The sequence below is a fragment of the Chanodichthys erythropterus genome, chromosome 18 (genome assembly GCF_024489055.1).
Source record: "Chanodichthys erythropterus isolate Z2021 chromosome 18, ASM2448905v1, whole genome shotgun sequence".
Taxonomy (NCBI): Eukaryota; Metazoa; Chordata; class Actinopteri; order Cypriniformes; family Xenocyprididae; genus Chanodichthys; species Chanodichthys erythropterus.
Genome location: NC_090238.1, coordinates 24,178,932 through 24,200,218, shown reverse-complemented (window position 1 = coordinate 24,200,218; position 21,287 = coordinate 24,178,932). Strand labels below are relative to the sequence as shown.

The 21,287-nt window shown below is 36.7% G+C and overlaps 1 protein-coding gene across 8 annotated transcripts in view; it reads right to left on the bottom strand.

Moving 5' to 3' along the window:
- eml1 (EMAP like 1) overlaps positions 1–21,287 on the bottom strand; it is a 61,147-nt gene that overhangs the window by 32,977 nt on the left and 6,883 nt on the right. For 5 of the 8 annotated variants that reach the window (XM_067368305.1, XM_067368304.1, XM_067368306.1 and 2 more), the window contains exon 1: positions 11,714–12,475. The exons of 2 other annotated variants lie outside the window; for them this stretch is intronic. In XM_067368305.1, the coding sequence (XP_067224406.1) occupies positions 11,714–11,780 (67 nt within the window). In that variant the 5' untranslated portion in view covers positions 11,781–12,475. Of the gene's footprint in view, positions 1–11,713; positions 12,476–21,287 lie in introns of those variants that run through there. One more of the 8 variants, XM_067368312.1, reaches the window with a different exon arrangement.

Sequence of the window (21,287 nt, the reverse complement as noted above, 5' to 3'; positions counted from 1 at the left end):
TTAAGATTGGCCCCTTACATAAAGAGTTCACGCTGAGAGACACAGGGAGGGTCTATGAGAGCAAGTGAGTAAAAGGTTTGTGTGCGCTTTAAGAGGATTACAACCGACTGCTTTTCCCAACCGCTTTGTTTTAGCAACCTGAGGTCATAGATCCAAGGTCAGTCCTTTGAGGACCCATCTGGAACTCTGGTGATAGTAAAACAGTGTGCTGTCTCGAGGTGTCAGTGATTCAGAGATGGTGACTGGACTGTTATATAATCCAGCACAGTCACAAACGAAGTGAAAGAATAGTGTGCTGCCAAGCTATTTCCCAGATTACAGGTACACAATGCGGAAAAAAGATGGCCTTTACTAAATAAATAGGACTTAGGAGATAAAAATAGACACATGAGATCATCCCACAAACCTCACTCGTGACCTCTGGCACGGAAAGAATAGGAGAAAGAGGCGAGGAGGAGGAGAAAGCAGGGAAGAGGTGATGAGCAGAGCCAAATTATCCCCATGAGAGAGCCAGAGTTTCAATCCACCTAAGATCAGCAAAATCTTCCCTCAGGTCAAGCTGTAATCAACCTATTAAAGCCGACACCTTCTCTATTCTGTGTTTAAATCCCTCATTAGGTTTTTATTGTGCTGCTATTTGGTTTCTACAGTATTCTGAGTTATAAAGTGTTGTTATGCAGTCTGGAGGGGGAGGGGCTATTGACAACATCTTAAAAACGTGTCACTCATAACGTAAAATAATAAAAAAAAAAAAAGAGACTCATCACAATAGTCAGACTTCGATCTAGTGCATATTTAATGTCAACATAAAAATGAAAATTCACCCTATCAATCTTCTAAATGTCAATTTTCAATGATTCAAGCATATGTTTGACCTGTCAAAAATGTCATAACTCGATCTTCTGCTGAAACAATAGTCTTCTCTCTGGTAACATTTAATCTGCTTAAACTCCGCCCCTTTCTAATAACTGACTGCAAGCTCGCATTCTGATCTGCCTCCATCCAATCAGCAACTGATGGGCAGAACCAAGTCCAGCCCTACATTCTTTTCAATCCCTTTCACTTGGATGTATATGACAACACAGAAGAAAAGGTCTGTCGCTACTTCCATCACATTGTGACTTTTATAACAATTTGAAGAGCAGTGCAGACAGATTCAAGAACATGAATGGCCCCTTAGAAAGCACCGCTAATGAGAGTATGTTGGGAATTATAAAAGAGGACATAGAGGAGAGGGCTTGCCAAATGACTTGATGGGAATTTAGAGTACATCTGTCTATCGTTCTCCCTCTCTTTCACGCACTGCTTACTAAAACAAGCCTACAGACGCTGTTATCATGCACGTTGCCAGCACGTGTAAGACAGGCGGCAGTAGCTATATGTGTTTACATGCGTGTTCATTAATCACACCAGACTCCATCCCCACAGAGAGACTCCAGACAGGACCGAGTCAGTGACAAGTGATGCAGAGATGCCAGCAGTGTTGTTCCCTGTTAATCTCCTCCAGGCAGCCAGGGAAGCAGAGAAAACAACTTTGTGTGAACCGCAGAGGCAGGGTGTTTTCCACCCCCCTGATACCACCCTGCTCACTGGCTTAAAACCAAAGAGGGTGGTTTTTTAGAGACGACGGCGCTCAAGCCCCAAGCCTCACTGTTGGGATGCAGGAAGTGGTTGGGCTAAGAGAGGATTAAAGGGATACTGAGCCGACCTGATCAGCGGTTATCCCTGTGCCCAGGGAGAAAGTGCACTGGCTTAACACGCTCCGATGTATGGGTGCATGAGACTATTGAAAACAGAGCTTGAGTGTTTTTTTGGGATAAAACCAGACAAATGTTGGTGTCCTACAAATGAATTGCTGGCCAGAGATGAGATGTGGCTTTGCGGTTTAATATGAACATGGCCAAATATCAGCTGATTAATAATTTTGGCCTGGGCTACTTTTTCCTAAAAGCATCTTCAGCCCAAGTTGGTACTGAAGACCACTGCCACCAATATGCTCTACGATCTTCTTTATAGCTCACATCACAATGCTTTTGAGAAATGCAGCCCTGACCGATATGCCGGTTTATCACTCGTAATCGTACAAACTACTTAACACGGCAGTCTAAGGGGCCGTTCTCACAGAACGCGTCTTTGCGTCTAAAAACACGAGATGCAGCTCTCAGGAGTGGTTTTAAAAAAAGCGCAGCATAGAATGCGAGAGTCTCGAGACGCGCCTTTGAGACGTGATGCAATAACGACAATAATGGAAGTAATAGAAATAGGCAAACAGCAGAATTTACAGATACAAGTTTTGACATGGAAAAAAAGAAAATAAGATAATAATGAGCGCCTCCTCCGCCATGTTGCCATTATATAAAACAGTTGTCATGCCAACTCGCAACGCTTGCCCCGCCTCCAAGTTCTTCTGATTGGTCCACTGTTTTGGAACTGACATTGATGAGCGGTGCTGCGTGTAAAAGTTGAAATTCTTTTAACTTGACACGGCGTCTTAAAAACACGGCGCTCATGTGTGAGGCGCTGCAAAAGACATGCACGGTCCGTCAAGCGCGTGTTTACATAGAAAAACAATGGGAAAGTAGCACACTGGAATAGAAAAACATGTTCTGTGTGAACGGCCCCTAACACTGTCGTTCAAAAGTTTGGGTTCATTTTTGAAAGAAGTCTTTTATGCTCACGAAAACATTTGATCAGAAATTCCTATCATTTTACAAATTTTTAAAACATTGTACAATAAGATAAAGCATGACAAACATATCTATCCTTTTTTATGCTAATTTTGGGATACTGAGTCAAAATCTGCGAAGGGGTAATTAATTGTAACAAATCATGTAAAAATGTATCTTTTATTGGAAAAATAAATAAATAAATAAATCAAACTTTGATAATTGCCTTAATCCTTTAAACAACTGACAAGATAGTGATCAAACTACATTTTATAAAAATCACCTGTCATGCATAGTTTGTGCATAAAAAATGTCCGTCAAAACCAACACAGAACAATGTTCACTAACCTGGCAAAACTAGATTTTTTCTCTTTAGTATACAGTGTGAAGTATTTCACTTAGTTCCCTGAGCATTCTGATTAAATTTCAAAAAGTGAAGAACAAATGTATACTCGCATGCGTTATGTATTAGGTACATTATCGCCTCTGACAGACAGCATGGTTGAAGCCGCTCAGGCTTTTCTCCCCCTCTTCTCATGAATACTACCATGTATTGTGCATGTTATTTTTTGACAGACATCGATGTTGAAATATTCAAATTATGTGGATTTGAAAACAGATGGATTGTAAGGTAATAATTGTTTATTTCTTAGCCAGCAAGTTTATTTCTTGCCCATGAATGTGTTATGTTGATCTTTTTATAGTTATATTATTCCAACCAACAACCAGCCTACATTTTTGACAGACGTGATAACGTGTATAAGGAGTGAATTTTAATTATAAAACATTCAAAATATGTGTAGTTCATTTTATGTATTTTACGAAATGAAGTTTATTTCGTGGCTTAAATAAATTACATATTACTCAAAGATATGTTTGGCTTGTCAAAAAAGTTACATTCTGCTGTCACAAATATGTTGACTTTTGAAAATTAAAGGTGCTCTAAGTGATGTCACGTGTTTTTAGGCCAAAACATTTTTTGTCACATACAGCAAACATCTCCTCAATCCGCTAGCTGCCTGTCCCCTGAACACACTGTAAAAAAACGCGGTCTCTGTAGTCGCCACAAGCTCCGAAAACGCACACAAAAACAAACTTGTGCAGCCTGGACCACTAAACATAATAAACATGCTCCAGCCAATAACTGACAAGAATGATTTTAAATATGCGTGTTAATGACTGTTTCAGGAAACACGGAGGGGAGGGGGAGGAGGAGGAGGGAGGGTCTAGCTAGCCTCTGTTTTGTTTGACAACACTTCGAACGTCAACAGGAAGATACTCCACCCAGGATCACTTAGAGCACCTTTAAAGTTCATTTTTAACCAGGAAAGGAGTGGTTTTGATGCATAAAGTTGTTTTTTTATTGTCTTTTATAACAAAAATATTTTATTTAAACCCATGAAAATGCAGATCTTGTAAATAATGGTGAAAAATCACTTTTTAAAACTGTTGTTCCATTATTACCCCTTACCCCTTACCCCTTTGACTGTACTACATACAAAAAAAAGCACTGGATGAAAATGCCAAGATGTGTATTAATTAGAAAAATGTGCATAAAAAAAACTGCGCTCATTATTTTTTTCCCCATAAGACATTTACCAAATAATTCCCTCAATGCACAACAAAAACTCACAGAACTTTGCCTCAACAGAGGATGTGATTGGATAACTGGACGAACCAACTGACCATCTAAAATGTTGGTTTGGTCATTCTGAAATTCCTGTGCAAAGAGTAAATCCCTTCCAAGTGTCTCACATGACTGCTTTTCAAACTCCAGGCATTTGCCGCTGAATGCAAGATAACATGACAGCGTTTATTGCGTTTCGTCTGCGTGCTCTAAGGCACAAATCATTTATGACATAAGAAAGATTGCTGCAACTTTCAGTTTTATTACAGATATTTTGTGCTAATTTCCCTGGAAGTGACGATTTAGTTTTTTGAACACATGGGATGGAAACAGTGCAAATGTTTTATGCAATATTGCAATTTTGCACATAAGTTAAATTCACATAAATTTGTAGCATGTAGCATAATAGCATGTTTCCAGACAAGAAAACACACTAGACAATATAAAGCAAGCTCCAAATGTCATGCTCCCAACCACCCACATGCTCCTTGAACTCCATTTCGACATACAAAAGTGACCTTACTGTCAACTACAGTGAGGAACGGCCCAGACAAATCCTCCAAACAATAAAACACTTATCTGTTTCCATGTTTAATCAGCCAAGGCCTCTGTTCATGGGACCCTCCCTGCGGCAGACCCTCCAAGTCCAGCACAGTCACCATAGAGATGAAAACACAAAACTGACCTGGAAAAGGCACGCTGGAGTAGAGCAGTAACTGTGGGTTGTGCTGACTCATGCTCTCCTGAGAAATGGCATAAACTGTGGGGAGCTCTGGTGGCAAACAAGGCAAGGAAGGAGGAAAGGAGAATTTTGAAGGAGTCGCAGAGGGTCTGACTAAGAAAAGTAGGGCAGCATTAACTCATGGCTGGCTCCGCTTCTCTGACACAATGCTCTTTTCAGTGTGTTTGAAAGCCAGGGCTTTCTTCTCCTGCAGAACCCAGGGCATTGTGCACACATAACAAACAGCCCAGAACAGTGGGTGGGTGGGTGTTTTAAATAAACTGAAGTGTTGTTGTTAGGGTGGGTTGCGGATGCCGTGCAGTAATGACACTGGATGTTACATGCGGAAAATCATATGTCAAGCCTCTGCGCAGCTCAACTGAGTTGATGGAAAACAGAAAGTGTGTCAGTGCTGTTATTGTTAACTTAAACTAAAGCTACTACAATTATTTTTACCGTAATTGAAAATATAAAATATAAATGTTTACTTAAACCATTTAAACAAAAATTATGTTGCTTTGGCAACTAACTGAAGTATTTAAAAAATAATAAGAAAAACTAAAACTAAATAAAAAAAAACTGAAAATATAAAAACAAAAGCAAATACTATAATACCATATAAATATACTAAAATAACACTGAAGCATGTATTTCCAAAAAATTTTTTTACAAGCTTCTTCTTTTGTGTGTGTATGCATGTTTTTGTGAAATATCAGGACGTAAATGTGTATAATGACATGGGTATGACAGAGGTATTACAAAAAGAGGTGACTTATGAGGACATTCCCCATGTCCCCATTTTTCAAAAGGCAATCATACAGAATGAGTTTTGTGAGAAAGTAAAAGTGTGCACAGATTCCTGTGATGGTTAGGTTTAGGGGTAGGGGTAGTGTAGAAAATATAGTTTGTACAGTATAAAAACCATTACGCCTATGGAATGTCCCCACAATTCACAAAAACGAACGTGTGTGTGTGTGTGTGTGTGTGTGTGTGTGTGTGTGTGTGTGTGTGTGTGTGTGTGTGTGTGTGTGTGTGTGTGTGTGTGTGTGTGTGTGTGTGTGTGTGTGTGTGTGTGTGTGTGTGTGTGTGTGTGAGAGAGAGAGTGAGAGTGAGAGTGAGAGAGTGTATAATCTGTTCTGAATAAAAGTACAATGGGAAAGGCTTGCCATGGCTCTCACTTTCCCTGTGCTACAACTTACAGTTCTAAAATTTCCTTTGGATAATAGACATTCAATCAACAAATACTGAAAAATGCAAATACTGTATACAGAAGGCCTTTTGGCTGGACTTATTCTGGTCAACACAACACACACGCAATATATGAAAGAAATGCACCGTGTTTTGCCATTGCAAAGCATTAGCATATTTTGAAGCAAAATTTGAATAATCCTGTCTGCTTGACACCCTTACAAAGGACTCTTTGTTTTGGAAGCCCTTGAGGGTGAATGAGTGAGTGGAATATTCCAAAAACCTCCTTAATGTACGAAAATAGCACAATACTACGCCTTCAGCGCGACATGTGTGCTTCAGATATGACACCTTCAACACGGCATTGCTCATGACTGAAAGGCCCAATACAGCAAAGACATCTTTTGGTAAGTCACAAACGTTTTACGATAATGAATTTGATCATGACTGAATAGTTTAGAAATTATGAAAGCATATTCCTGCCTCAGAGTGAAAATTAAATAAATAAATATTTTATATATATATATATATATATATATACACTGTGTGCAGAACTATTAGGCAAGTTGATTTTCTGATCATATTTTTTTTCCAAGCACATTTTACCAATTCCAATCCACATCAATCTTAATAACTACTATTAATATTGTTTTTAATCATTTGTAAGTGATATATAATTGTTCATGAAGGCTGGAAATGAAAAATGCCTTATATTCAGGTGTGCAAAATTATTAGGCAGGTTCTCTTTTACAGGCAAAATGGGCCAAAAAAGAAATTTAACTCAGACTGAAAAGTCAAAAATTATTAAATACTCTTGAGAAGGACGCAATACTAATGCAATACTAGAAATTGCAAAGTTAAAGTATGACCAAGGGACAGCGAAATGCTCATTGGGTCAGCGGGGTCATACATAAACAGATGGAAAAGAAAAGACATGTTAACTGCAAAATAATTAAGAATTCAGGTGAAGAATTAAGTGTAAATTAAATCATCAGGAACCCTTTAGTCTCCAGCGCCACCATTTTCCAGAACTGCAACCTACCTGGAGTCTCCAGAAGTGCAAGGTGTAAGGATCTCAGAGACTTAGGTTAGCTAAAAAATCCTAAAAAATAACCCGCACTTAATAAGAATCACAAGCTGAAGTGTTATAAAATACATGAAGACTGGGTTTTTATAGGCCTTATAGACAGACAGCTTGAGAGTGGCTCCTGAAGGACCAGCACCACATCCTCTTGTACCACTGTTTGAAGAATTTATCTTCCAAAATCTGGCAGTAAGTTTTGGAAGATCATTTTTAGTCCATATCTCCCATATCTCCCGTAACTCCCACACCTACTGCCAGATTTTGGAAGATTAAAGGGTTCCTGATAGTTTCACACTTAATTCTTAATTATTTTGCAGTTAACATGTCTTTTATTTTCCACCTGTTTATGTATGGCCCCACTGACCCAATGAGCATTTTGTATACATAATTGCAGACTGCAAATATATATCCTATATCCTATATATATATATGCTTATTTTGAATATTATATGTTCCTATTTTTTTCTTTATATTTTCCTATCTTCCTATTTAAGAAAAGATAAAGCCATGTTTCTTGAGCAGCAAATCAGCACATTAGAATGATTTCTGAAGGATCATGTGACACTGAAGACTGGAGTAATGATGCTGAAAATTCACCGAAAAATAAAAATGAAAATTACATTTTAAAATAAATTAAAACTGTTATTTTGAATAAAATATCAATCATTATTTCAAATATTATACAACAATATTACTGTTTTTACTATTTTGATAAAATAAATGCAGCCTTGGTGAACATAAGAGACTCTTTCAAAAACAAAAAAATCTTACTGACACCAAACTTTCGAACGGGAGAGTATTTGGAAAAAGTAAAACATACGAGAGAGAGAGAGAGAGAGAGAGAGAGAGAGAGAGAGAGAGAGAGAGAGAGAGAGAGAGAGAAAGAGAAAGAGAGAGAGAGAGAAGCACTAATAGTTTTGGTCTTTCAGAAGGCCCGGCAGATGGTTTCAGAATGTTATCAGTAGAGTAATGGCAGAGTGCGCCAGATAAAGAACCAATGCAAGTCATCTGGGGTCTGCTACATAACAGACAAACAACGGCCATGTCAATATCTCCCATTTAGGGGAAGATGACTTTTATCCCTCAGTCTGCAATTTTTTATGAGACAGATCAATAAATAACAGCAGAAGAGCCATAATACTAAAGGAAATCGATGGCCAGCTTTAACAAATCGACAGCGTGGAACAGTTATTTTCTGTTTCAATATTTACCTCCAATTTCAAGTGGCAGCTTTGTAAGGTCAATGAGGAAATGAAAAATAAATGATTTCCTTAACCTGTGGCTCTTATGAATTGCATTAGGATTTTGCATTCTTACTGCCAAGGTTGTGAAAAGCTCAAGTATAGAGGCAAGTGGAAGCTTTTGTTCATGACATTCATTCTTACTCACTTTGAGTTTTCTTGTCTAGTTCGGTAGGTAACGTGAGCAGGTCTTTAATCCTAATCCTGTTGCACATGCATCCATCAGTGGCTCAAAGGACAGCCAATAAGAAGAGAGAGCCGAGTGCCAAGAACACTTCTTTGGCAGCAGAGGCTGAATGAGACAACAGCAGTCAGAAAGACTGGGACGTCTGGTAGAGGTTTAGATGCCAGAACACCAGATATCCCATTACTCCCTTTGCCAGAACTCACCGCCAATGTTTAATCTGAGTAAGGACATGAGGTTATTTTCCCCCTAGAATCCCTTTAGGAAATAGCCAAGATGATGGTCACATTTTGGCGGAATGAAAACAATCATTTAAAGGTTGATCTTAAAGGCACAGTTCACTCAAAAATGAAAATTATTTAATCATTTATTCACATTCATGTCATCCCAGACCTGTATGATATGAGGAGCACAAAGGAAGATTTTTTTTTTTTTTTTTAAGTTATATTTATGGGCTTTTTGTGCTTTTATTCAGAGAGGACAGTAGAGAGCAGACAGGAAAGCATTGGGCGGAGAGAAGGGGGACGGGATCGCAAAGGACCTCGAGACAGGAATCGAACTCGGGTCGCCATGAACGCATTTGCGCCATATGTCGGCACACTAACCACTAGGCTATCGTGCCAACAAAGGAAGATATTTTAAACCATTTTTATCACTACAATGAAAGTCAAAAGGAGGCCGAAACAATATCAGACCCCATTGACTTTCACTGTATTGACGCGAAGACATTTTTCAAAATATATTCTCAAAATTTATTATCACATTTTTGTGTTTCATGGAAGAAAGTCAGACATGTTTGAAATGACATGAAGGTGAATAAATTATGTATATTTTTCATTTTTGATTTAACAAACCCTTTACGATAAACATTTAATGGCCATCTTCTTGGTTATTTTCTAAACAATTATGGAGGTAATATAACCTAATATCATTAAAAATATACATTTTTGGGTGAACTATCCTTTTACACATCTATCTTTTCTTCAAAAAACAGTAAGCAGATGAGTCTGAGGCTGTGAACTCTTGTAATGCCTATAGAATCTGCCTAGGAAATTGGTTTGCTGACCCAGTATTCCTACATTAGTGTGGCTGGCTGATCAGAAACTCTTGAAGCGTTTAAGAACAAATGACTTCATAGCAGACCCAGAGCTTCGGCTGAGCACTGTACTGCCGGATGACCTCACCGCAGCGCTCTCCAGCACACCCTCTTTCAATTACCCACAGTCCTACACTGGCCTGACAAGACAGAATACAGGCCAGCCATCACAGCAACTCTCACTCTCATTCAGCCAAACAGACAGAAAAGCAGAGGGACTGTCTTTTTTTCATTTAAGAACCTGTAAAACACAACGTTTAGATGTGTAACTGATGAACGAGGCATACAGCAGATTAAAGGTGTTTTAGATGCAGAATAGAAGACTTCTTATAGGCTACACGTCTTTCAAGATGATGAAAGATCACACAATGCTTTGGGATGTCACCACAACCACACAATAATGTCCAGTGTAAACCCAAGTAAGTAACCTCTGATGATCTCAATAGCCACCCAAGCGCACACATGGTAGATACACAGCTGTGCCACATGACCCCAGAAAAACAAAAAAACAAATTCAAACTAAAATATGAGCTTTAAAAGGAGATTTCGGAGAGAGCACACTAGAGATGCACCGATATTAAAATTCATAAGCTGATAATTATTTTCATGGTTATGGCAGATAACCAATTAATAGTCAATATTACAATTCAATCCTATTTTGTCTATAATAAATGAATAACAAAATACTAAAAAATTAATATTAATCATTTCAAATGCTACAAGTGAATTCAGGCATCACAACAATAAAATTTAGAGTATTAAAAAATTTTGATTCTTTTTAAGGTTTTGCTGAATATTATTATAAAATTATTATAATATTAATTAATAATAACACATTTGAATATTAAATTAAATTTAAATTATTCACGATAATTTAAAAAAAATTATAATAAATTTAAAAAATAATTTTAAGAGTGATGATGATGAAAAATATAAATGTAAAAAAAAAGAAGAGCATAAATATCCCATTTCATCATATATGTGTACTGTATCCATTAATAAATGATAAAAATCTGTAACTGAACGTTCGAATGGCATAAATCCTGACCAATAAAGGGTTAAACTACAGTTCAGTAAAACATCTAATGTTGAAACTTATGCAACAGCATAACATCACATTGTACATAAGAGCAGGAAGAACTTCACTTTTAACTGCTGAGCGCTGTTATGTCATATGAGGTCCCTTTTTGCAAGAGATTAATGGTGTTTGACAGAACAGTGAGACACACTTTTATTCATCCTGGAACAAGGAAATCCCTAACTACCCCCACCACCCTCCCACCTCTCTTCTTTTATCATCTGCCCTTACCCAAAAGCCTTGAAGCACCAGCCAGAATACATACACATGACTACAGATCACAATCAGGAAGGCAGAACAACAAAAACACCCTAAAAAATGTCATCCTCATTCTTTCTCTTGTCGGAAATGTCTTAAGTTTAAGTTTCATTTTCAGTGTAGAATGGTCTGATGTAATAAGGGGTAAGAGACTTTTTACTGCATTGTTTCATTCAAAACAAATCAGTCTCTCTCAAAACAACTTCAAACACCTTCAACCTCAGGTGTGACTAATATGTTAAAGCTTATCTAAAAGCTGTAAGAATCTTGAAAACATGACATTTTGAGAGATTTCCTTCTAGAATCATTTGCTTTGGGATCATATCAGCTAGAAGCCTGAAAGAAAACTGTAAACTAGTATCAATCCTTTTGAAATGATCCATCACAGTCAAGAGGATTGAAAATCTTTGTGCCAAAGTTGAGGGAATAAAGAAGGACAAAAGGGTTAAGTGCAGCTCTTGAGGCACCACCATCCAACTCCAGGCAACATGTTTACCTGAACTTGAAGAGATACAGATCATACGATGGACAAGTTGTCAGATTAAAGACAAAAAAATGTGATGGGTTTACCATTGCAGAACTGCAGCAGTGAGGAGGTGTCATAGAGACTGCTGTAGCTGGAGAAGCCGTCCTCCATTCTCTTCCTCTCTTCTTCCCTTTCTCCGATAACTCCCTGTTACTTTCGCTGGTTGGCCACTGCAGCTCTCTGTCCATTCAACATCCAGTCTTCTTCTGGGGTCAGCCTGCCAGTGTCAGTCACCATGACAACCCATTCACCTAATGCTCGAGTCACACTAACTCAGACGCTCTCCTTGAATAGGACTCCAAAAAAAGAAAGTGAAAATATTTATGAAGTTACAAAATGTGGGTCTTCTTGTGCACTTTTTCTTCCCTGATCCTTTCTGTGCTGTGTTCCTGTTAGAAATCTCCAGAAGAAAAATAAGCCAGTACAGGGCTTGAGCTCTCAGAGGAGTGCGTGCGAGTGTTGAGAGTGTGTGAGTGTTTGTGTAATGTCGAGGACTCTCCGTTGAGCTTGTCTGCGAGTCCCGGTCTGACAGTGGGGAATGGACCAATCAGAGCGCAGGGGGTGGAGCCTCTCTCAAAACATAAACCCTCCCCCTCCAGCTGACTGAGACTCCACTCTGATGCTGTAGGAAACAGTGGTGGAGGAACTAAACCAGAAAGATGACTTTTTTTATTGCACTATAGATATGTTCCTAAAATTGAGACACAGTTCGGGAGTTCGTAAAGGGCTACTATTGATTAAATGTATTTGTGTGTGTTTGGACACAGATTCAGAAATTCAGTTGTACTTAAATCGTACACTGGAGTAAAGAGGATTATGACTGTGTTGTTTGTGGGTGAGGCTAAATTTAAGCTTTCACGTTTCATGGAAGCAGAAAAGACGCTGTTCCGTGAAACACCTTTTAAGGCTTTGCTACTATTCAAATCCATAAATCTACACTACCATTGAAAGAATCTCTCATGCTCAGAAAGGCTGCATTAATTTGATCAAAAATACACAAACAGTAATGTTGTGAAATGTTATTACAATTTAAATATAAAAAAAATTAATTTGAATATAATATACAAATATTATATACTGAATTTTCAGTAGCCATTATTCCAGTCTTCAGTGTCACATGATCCTTCAGAAATAATTCTAATATGCTGATTTGGTGAAATATTTCTTATTATTAATGTTGAAAACAGTTGTGCTGCTTAATATTTTTATGGAAACCGTGAGGCATTGTTTTCAGGATTCTTTGATGAATAGAACAGAATATTTGAAAAATATATTTTTTATAACAAAACATTTTAATCAATTTAATCCATCCTTGCTTAATAAATATATTAATTTCTTTCAAACAAAATCGTACTAATCACAAACTTCTGAACAGTCGTGAACATAAAATTATACACATATTAGAGCTGCAACTAACGATTATTTTTTCGATTACTCGACTAATCTAAAAAAAAAATTTAAATTAATTTAGTGGGGGTTTTTTTTGATTAGCTAATGAATCCTTTGGATAACTTTACAAAAAATTATAAGTACAACTTCTAATATAATATTTCAACTTTTATTAATTTTTTTTTCAACTGACTGACTTCTCATGTGATTTATGAGCTTCTACAACTTTTGACCACCTAACTGAACTCCTTTCCACAAACTGATCATAGAAATAAAACAGTATAAATAAAAATGGTAACACTTTACAATAAGGTCTCATTTAACATTAATGTATTAACCAACATCAACTGACAATGAGCAATATATTTGCTACAGTATTTATTAATCTTTGTTTATGTTAGTTAATAAAAATAGTCATTCATTGTTAGTTAATGATAGTTCACAGTGCATTAACTAATGTTAACAAATGAAACCTTACTGTTTGTGTTTAATAAGATTAAGAGAAAACTGTCATTCATTTTTATGGTAACACTTTACAATAAGTGCAACCATAATCGCACTCTCTCAATATTCAAAGTGCAAATAAGACCAACTTTTTCTTTGATACAGAGCTAAGAGATTGTTACAACTACACTGCCCAGCCTAAAATAGCTTTCATATTGAGAGATATCTGTATTCATCAGAAATCGTGTTTGAATGCGCACTCGCGTTTACTTTCACTTTCGCGATCACACGTACTCTGTGAATATGGAGCGGCGGCGACCGTTATCCAACTGAATTAAATGTTTTTTATTTAAATACAAAGCAAAACGACAGTGGAGGCGTAATGTAAACGTAGCGGTGGCATATTCTTTCCTAATCATCCGAACACTCTGTCATGGCAATATCACGAGACTACTTTTCGCCTCGATGATAAATTTCATCACATTTTAATCTCGCGTCACACCCCTAGTGCTCGTGCATCGCAGTTGTGCTGCCGCAGTACACCATCTCGGTTTTGCAAAGGGAACATAGGACCATTTTATTTGGCCTCCGTTTAAAGTATTCCCATACTTTTGATAAACGTGGTCTAGGTTTTTGTGATAGAATATAACTTTTTCCATTCCCAGGAGCAGAAGCCGCCATTACGCAAGATGAATGTAAACAATGTGACGCGTCGACGCATTTCACGCACGTCAACATATTTTTGTAGTCGACGTAATCGATTACGTCGACGCGTCGTTGCAGCACTAACATATATGCATATGTAAATGCTTATTATAATACAAAAAAACTTATTTACAAGTCGTGTACATTTTGGGACTTTATTTAGAAAATAAAAAGGGTCTATCCATACAGGAGCATGGAATGCAAAAACTTTGAAGCTCAATATCTCAAAGCTGCTCAGAATGGAGATAGAAACTTAGAATTTCAAAGTGGCGATATGACTACCTCAAAGCTGACAGCCATTTACTTTTATTTTGAACACAAGCAACAAACAAAAGTCAGTCAAATACATTGAAGCAACTGCATATGGAAGTATCTTTAAAAAAAAATATGTTTTTTTTTTTTTTTTTTTTTTTTGCAAATAGGACAATATATACTGGCACAAAAACAAAAACCCACTAAAATGACTGTCTTAAATGGGTACATGAGCACTAAAAACAACCAATTAATTTTAAAAGAACCACAATTTATACAACAGAGTGACAAAATAGTGATTAATGACAACATTTAACTAAAAATATTGCAGTTAGTTAACCCAACACTGCAGACAATAAAGAAATAAAGCAGTGCTTTCCTCATGTGGAGTAAGTTTTTTGGGGACTTTTCCACATATGAGACAATACATGACCTCACACTTTCCACCCATTATTCCACAATCCAAACTTGTAGTGTAAAATCAGAGCTAAGCATTGACTATGCAAACCTTATCAGCCTTCAGACAGACAAAGCTGTCTGGAACACCATCAAAGAGAAAAACCAATGTTGGCAGAAAGAGAATGAGAGTGTATCTCAGTTTTGACTCTGGGTCATCACAGGGGAAAACCTTTTTAAATTATTCAGGAGGCAGGCGCATATGGTGGAATATGCATAAAGACGACGACGTGGCCTATATTTACATGTCTTCAGACAAACAAAACAGTCAAAATGAAAAAAAAAAAAAAAAAAAAAGCACAGAAAAACTAGAAGAGCCCCTTTAAAGATTATTCTCCTGACCCCATCCCCCAACATGAAATAATGGCAAGTGGATGAGAGCCGTGTGTTAAATTGGATTTCTGGGGTTTCTGTGTCTAATTTGGCCATGGCTTTACCTCAGAAGCCGAAAAAAATTAAATGATCCAAGGTGATGAGACATTTTCATGTCCCATTGGTGTCTCTTTCTTTCTCTTGTCCTGAGGTCAGCAGTGCTTCTTGAATCTGGCATTAGAAAGCCTATAGTGTTTATTCTTAGGCCCTATAACAGTGCTGACACAGACACTTTTGTCTGTTCGCTAAAGATCAAATCAAGGATTAGCCCCAGAAGGCGACCATCCATTTTTTTCCAGCATTTTTCACACGATGTGGTCTCTTCCTAAAAATCATTAATAACAGGACCTTTGACCATGTCAACTAATTGTTTGCCATTTTTTAATGCCATTGCAACAGTAGTACAGTCTTTAGTTGGGTCCCAATTCAAGTACTTATGCAGTACTTATCACTGTGTGAGTAGTGTGTTCACACTGAAAATTCCAAATAGAAAATGCACTATGATGCACAGATGATGCACTTAATTAACCGAAAAAACTAAGTGTGGATTGTTGGACAGTTCATGCACTCAATTGTCGCAACTTTAAAGGGTTAGTTCACCCAAAAATGAAAATTCTGTCATTTATTGCTTACCCTCATGCTGTTCCACACCTGTAAGACCTTCATTAATCTTCAGAACACAAATTAAGATATTTTAGTTGAAATCCGATTGCTCCATGAGGCCTGTATAGGGAGCAATGACACTTCCTCTCTCAAGATCCATAAAGGTACTAAAAACATATTTAAATTGGTTCATGTAAGTACAGTGGTTCAATATTAATATTATAAAGCAACGAGAATATTTTGGAGCGCCAAAAAATATAATAACGACTTATTTAGTGATGGCTGCTGTCAAAACACTGCTTCATGAAGCTTTGGAGCATTATGAATCAGTGTGTCGAATCTGCTGTTCGGAGGGTCAAAGTCACGTGATTTCAGCCGTTGGCAGTTTGACACGCGATCCGAATCATGATTCGACGCAGTGAAGCAGTGTTTTGAAATCGGCCATCACTAAATAAGTCGTTATTTTGGTTTTTTGGCGCTCCAAAAATATCCTCGTCGCTTTATAATATTAATATTGAACCACTGTACTCACATGAACCGATTTAAATATGTTTTTAGTACCTTTATGGATCTTGAGAGAGGAAGTGTCCATTGCTCCCTATGGAGGCCTCACGGATCCATCAGATTTCAACTAAAATATCTTAATTTGTGCTCTGAAGATTAACGAAGGTCTTACGGGTGTGGAACGGCATGAGGGTGAGTAATAAATGACAGAATTTTCATTTTTGGGTGAACTAACCCTTTGAGGTCTTTGCACGCTGAGGCCGAAATTCGCGTCCGAAATTTTCGCACATTAAAAAATAAATAAAACCTCATGTTGTGTCAATCAATTTTACACACCGTCTACTAAACTTTCATCTGACATAAAAAAAAATAAAAAAAATCAGATTGGGTTCAATTTTCTGTGTTTTTAACATCCGTAGCAAGCATTTTGAGAGGTGTTTTGACAATTCAGAGCCACCGTACAAGCAAATGCCAAAATCTAGAATGGCGTCTGACAAGTTGACCCACTTTGTCTCGCAGCACAAAGCACTGTATGACAAAGTGTGGAATACAAAGAGACGGAATGTAAAAGATTTTATGACTATGTATAACACCAGTATTTCCTACACCTACAGTGATTTCAGGATAACACCGCAGCTCCTTGATCCAATATTTCCTCTTTCTTTTTCTCTTTTTAAGAAGAGAGAGGACAGCAAAATCATCCTCACTGCTTGAAGACTCCATTTTGTATTGTTTTGCAAAATGTTTTCACAACGGATTAATTAATACACATTGGACTCAGTGTGCAAGGTTTCTGTACATGACAAATTTTAAGGGATAACGAATACGAAAATTTCGGACTCAGTGTGCAAAGACCTTTACTTGTGTATCGGGGGGGTAACAGACAGATACTGAATGACGAAATAACCATATAAAATCCATACACTACACGGTTGAGTACATAGTGTATAAGTGCATAGTGTATAGTGCGTCATTTGGGACGCAACTTGTTATAACGTAATTAAATAGAGGCAATGTTGAGCATGTTCATGAAGGATTTCTGGTTCAATTTTTATTTAGTTAGAAATGAATTATTGAGCCAAGTGCATACCATTTTTTTATATCAGTTTTGCCTCTGCACCATGCTTCATGTACAGATGAATCTGATGATTTGACAGTTTCCTGTGATCACAATATCAGAGCAGCAGTGACAGCTGAGAATATAAATAATTCTTGTAGGCAATAATGTAATGACATTCTTATTTTACATTTAAAGTAATAACGAAAATATTAGGAAAAACCTTGAAACTGAACTACTCGATTAAATTTCACTCTATTCCATATTCTATGATTTCCTTTTCCAAATTTGACTTTTACCAGTGACATTATCATTTTGCTACAGAACAGCAAAGCTCTTTTTGATTATTTTTTGTCATTGCCTGTGTGTTAATCGAGGCCCAGGGCAAATAGAGGCAAATATAGTACAGTGGTGGTGCTGTGAGATTAAAGCCCCCTGGAGAGAGACACCAGCTGGGGGAAGGGAGAGAGACTGGGAGAAGCACTTCATCATCTCCGTGTAAGTCTGGGGATCCCTCGGGTGGCAGCTGGACAGAGCTACACCCTCCCATTGTTCACCAATTATGCTGGCTGCACCTTATTCACACAAACACATCATGATACACAAAATGATATCACAAACACAAAATGATATATAAATATAGAGCATAGGGGCTTGTTGGAAATCAGTTATAGTCTGCTTTAGTTTTTTGTGAAGGAAATTATACAGTATATTTCAAAGACTGCTACATTAACATTCCTGCACATCCATAGAAGCTTATATTCACAGCACTTTATAACTAAGGAAGAGTTGCCTCTAAACTATAGTGAGTCTAGATTGAACATAATTAAAGAGTTATGGCTCCAAAGAGTAGTAATCAATGCACTGTTAAGCCATCAGCTGCAAAAAATATTTAAATCAGAATATATTTATTTTATTTTTTATTTTGATTTAGCCCTTTTTTCTTTACTTTGTTTTGTTGTATTTATTTTATTTTCCTTTTTTATTTTTTTCAAGGGGTGATAAAGTTTTAATTTAAAATAATTTGCCAGGTAACCTACATATGTGAAACTGCATGGCCTTTTCTTTTACATTAAGTTCAAGCTGTTGTTAAATAATAGTACACAATAATATGCCTACTGTACATGAAAAAGGGCATTAATGTTTGTAATCAGCTGACATTTTTGCTCCACCAGTAGTACAACTGCTTTAATGGCATGTCATAAGCAATGTCAGGAGGTTGTGCTGATAATCTCAGGGTAATCGACCATGTCAGCGCCAGAGGTTTAGACTAAAATAGCATCTGCAGCATTCTCTGCTCCAATGCCTATTAATGAATTAACATTTATATGAACCTCAGACTCAACCAGCACATTAAAAATGTTTACATGTGCAAGCTTCTTATTATATAACAACTTATAAACATAAATGCTGTGAATGAATGACTCTTTGGGAAGGAATGACATAATCCCTAGCGACACAGAAATTTCTATACAGGTCAATTGAAAAAAAAAAAATAATAAAAAAAAATAAAATTATATATATTATATATATATATATATATATATATATAAAATAAAATAAAACCCTGGTCTAATGAAGTTGAAGCTTTCTGAATCACTTCTTAGTCTTTGAAATTAAACTCTGATCTGTGCTATGTTGGATACTGGATAATCTCATGTTAGATTAGTGATGTTTATTATGACTGTCACCAACAGCGTCGGCCACACAGCATTCACACAACCATCAGTCTGAACACTTGCTTACTTCTAATATTTCATAACCAGCAATTTTACACTATAATGCATAATAGACCATTAGTTGTCTTGGCAATAAAATGGCCCGCAGCTAAAAATGGGTAGCAATGTCTAGCAGTATTTAGATTTAAATATTGATATACAGTTTAATTTTTGTTTAAGGGTTAGTTCACTCAAAAATGAAAATTCTTTCATTAATTACTCACCCTCATGTCATTCCACACCCGTAAGACCTTCGTTCATCTTGGGAACACAAATTAAGATATTTTTGATGAAATCCGAGAGGTTTTTATCCCCCATAGAAAGCAACATAACTACCATGTTGTTGGAATTGTTGAATAAAGTTGTTATTTTGGTTTTGTTTCTGCGCACAAAAAGTATTCTCGTTGCTTCATAACATTAAGGTTGAACAACTTTAGTCACGTTGAATATTTTAACAATGTCTTTAGTACTTTTCTGGATCTTAAATGTGGTAATTATGTTGCTCTCTATGGGGGGCGAAAAAAACCTCTAACTTTTGATTTCATCAAAAATATCTTAATTTGTGTTCCAAAGAACGAAGGTCTTACGGGTTTGGAACAACATAAGGGTAAGTAATTTATGCACAGCAAAAAATGCAGTTCTTACTTAGAATTTTTGTCTTGTTTCCAGTCCAAATATCTAAACATTCTTAGATCAAGAAGCATTTTCTTGACAAGTAAAAAATATTCTCTTGTTTTTAGGAAAAATAAGTCAAAATTAAGTGAGTTTTTCCTTAAAACAAGCAAAATAATCTGCCAATGGGGTAAGCAAAACAATCTTATTTCAAACTAAAAATAAGATATATAATCTTGTTTTCAGAGATTTAATCCAAACTGAAAACAAGATTATATATCTTATTTTTAGTTTGAAATAAGATTATTTTGCTTACCCCATTGGCAGATTATTTAGCTTGTTTTAAGGAAAAACTCACTTAATTTTGACTTATTTTTCCTAAAAACAAGAGAATATTTTTTACTTGTCAAGAAAATGCTTCTTGATTCAAGAACTTTAAGATATTTTGACTAAAAACAAGACAAAAACTCTAAGTAAGAACTGCATTTTTTGCAGTGTGACAGCTTTGCAATCATACAAATAAATGTATTATTATATTTAAAAAAGTATTTAAACAAAATAGTTAAACTGTAATAATATTTCACAATATTACAGTTTTTACTGTATTTTTATCAATTAAATGCAGGCTTGGTAAGCATAAGAGACTTCTTTCAAAAAAGTAAAAAAAAAATAAAATAAAAAATTTGTACCAACCCTTAACTTTTTGAATGGCAACAACGAAGCATCGCTATGAATCTGGGATTCTTCTATATCCTATAAAACACACAATTCGGTCATTTCTTGAAGTCATGATTCTTTAAATGACTCTCTCTGTCTCACATTCATTCTTTCTATCTTACAGTTATCTGCCCGTGAACAGAGATCATCTGCTTTAGGGACTGAAATAGCACTCATGATGATCCTCCAGGCTGTGAAAAGATGTTAGTTCAAATCCAGAATTAACCGAGAATCCAGACATCAAATTACAGAATTGCAGACGTGTTCAATATGTGTGTGTCCAACTCAACACTGCTCTAAGCTGATCAGTTAACAACATAATGAGTCAAACAATGATAGTCAAGCCACAGTGACATCATTTAAATGACATCATACACAACTGCAGTTAATTTGCCCAATAAAAGAGTACAGATCAGTGAAAAAAAAACAGATCAGCAAAAACAGCTTTTAAACATTACACATGAATATTGTCACAGATCCATATACTCATAACAAACAAACACAAGGTCAGTCCACCCAGATTGAAAATCATGATCTGCATTTCCCAAAAGCTTTTACTTCCGGCCCGTTTGGACTCGTGAAACAGCTGGTGTGGGTGGGAACCTGGGCAACCAGCCATGCGGACTCCCCTGTGGCATTATTCTCTACAAACCCCGGACCACCACCTGGTCAGGGCCCTGCTTGCATCACCCCTGTAGTCTGGATGGACCAACAGGCAGACAAATGGGGAGAGGGAGCAGGGACATCAGGGACAACATGAGTATGCCACCCCCTACTGTTCCCATTCAG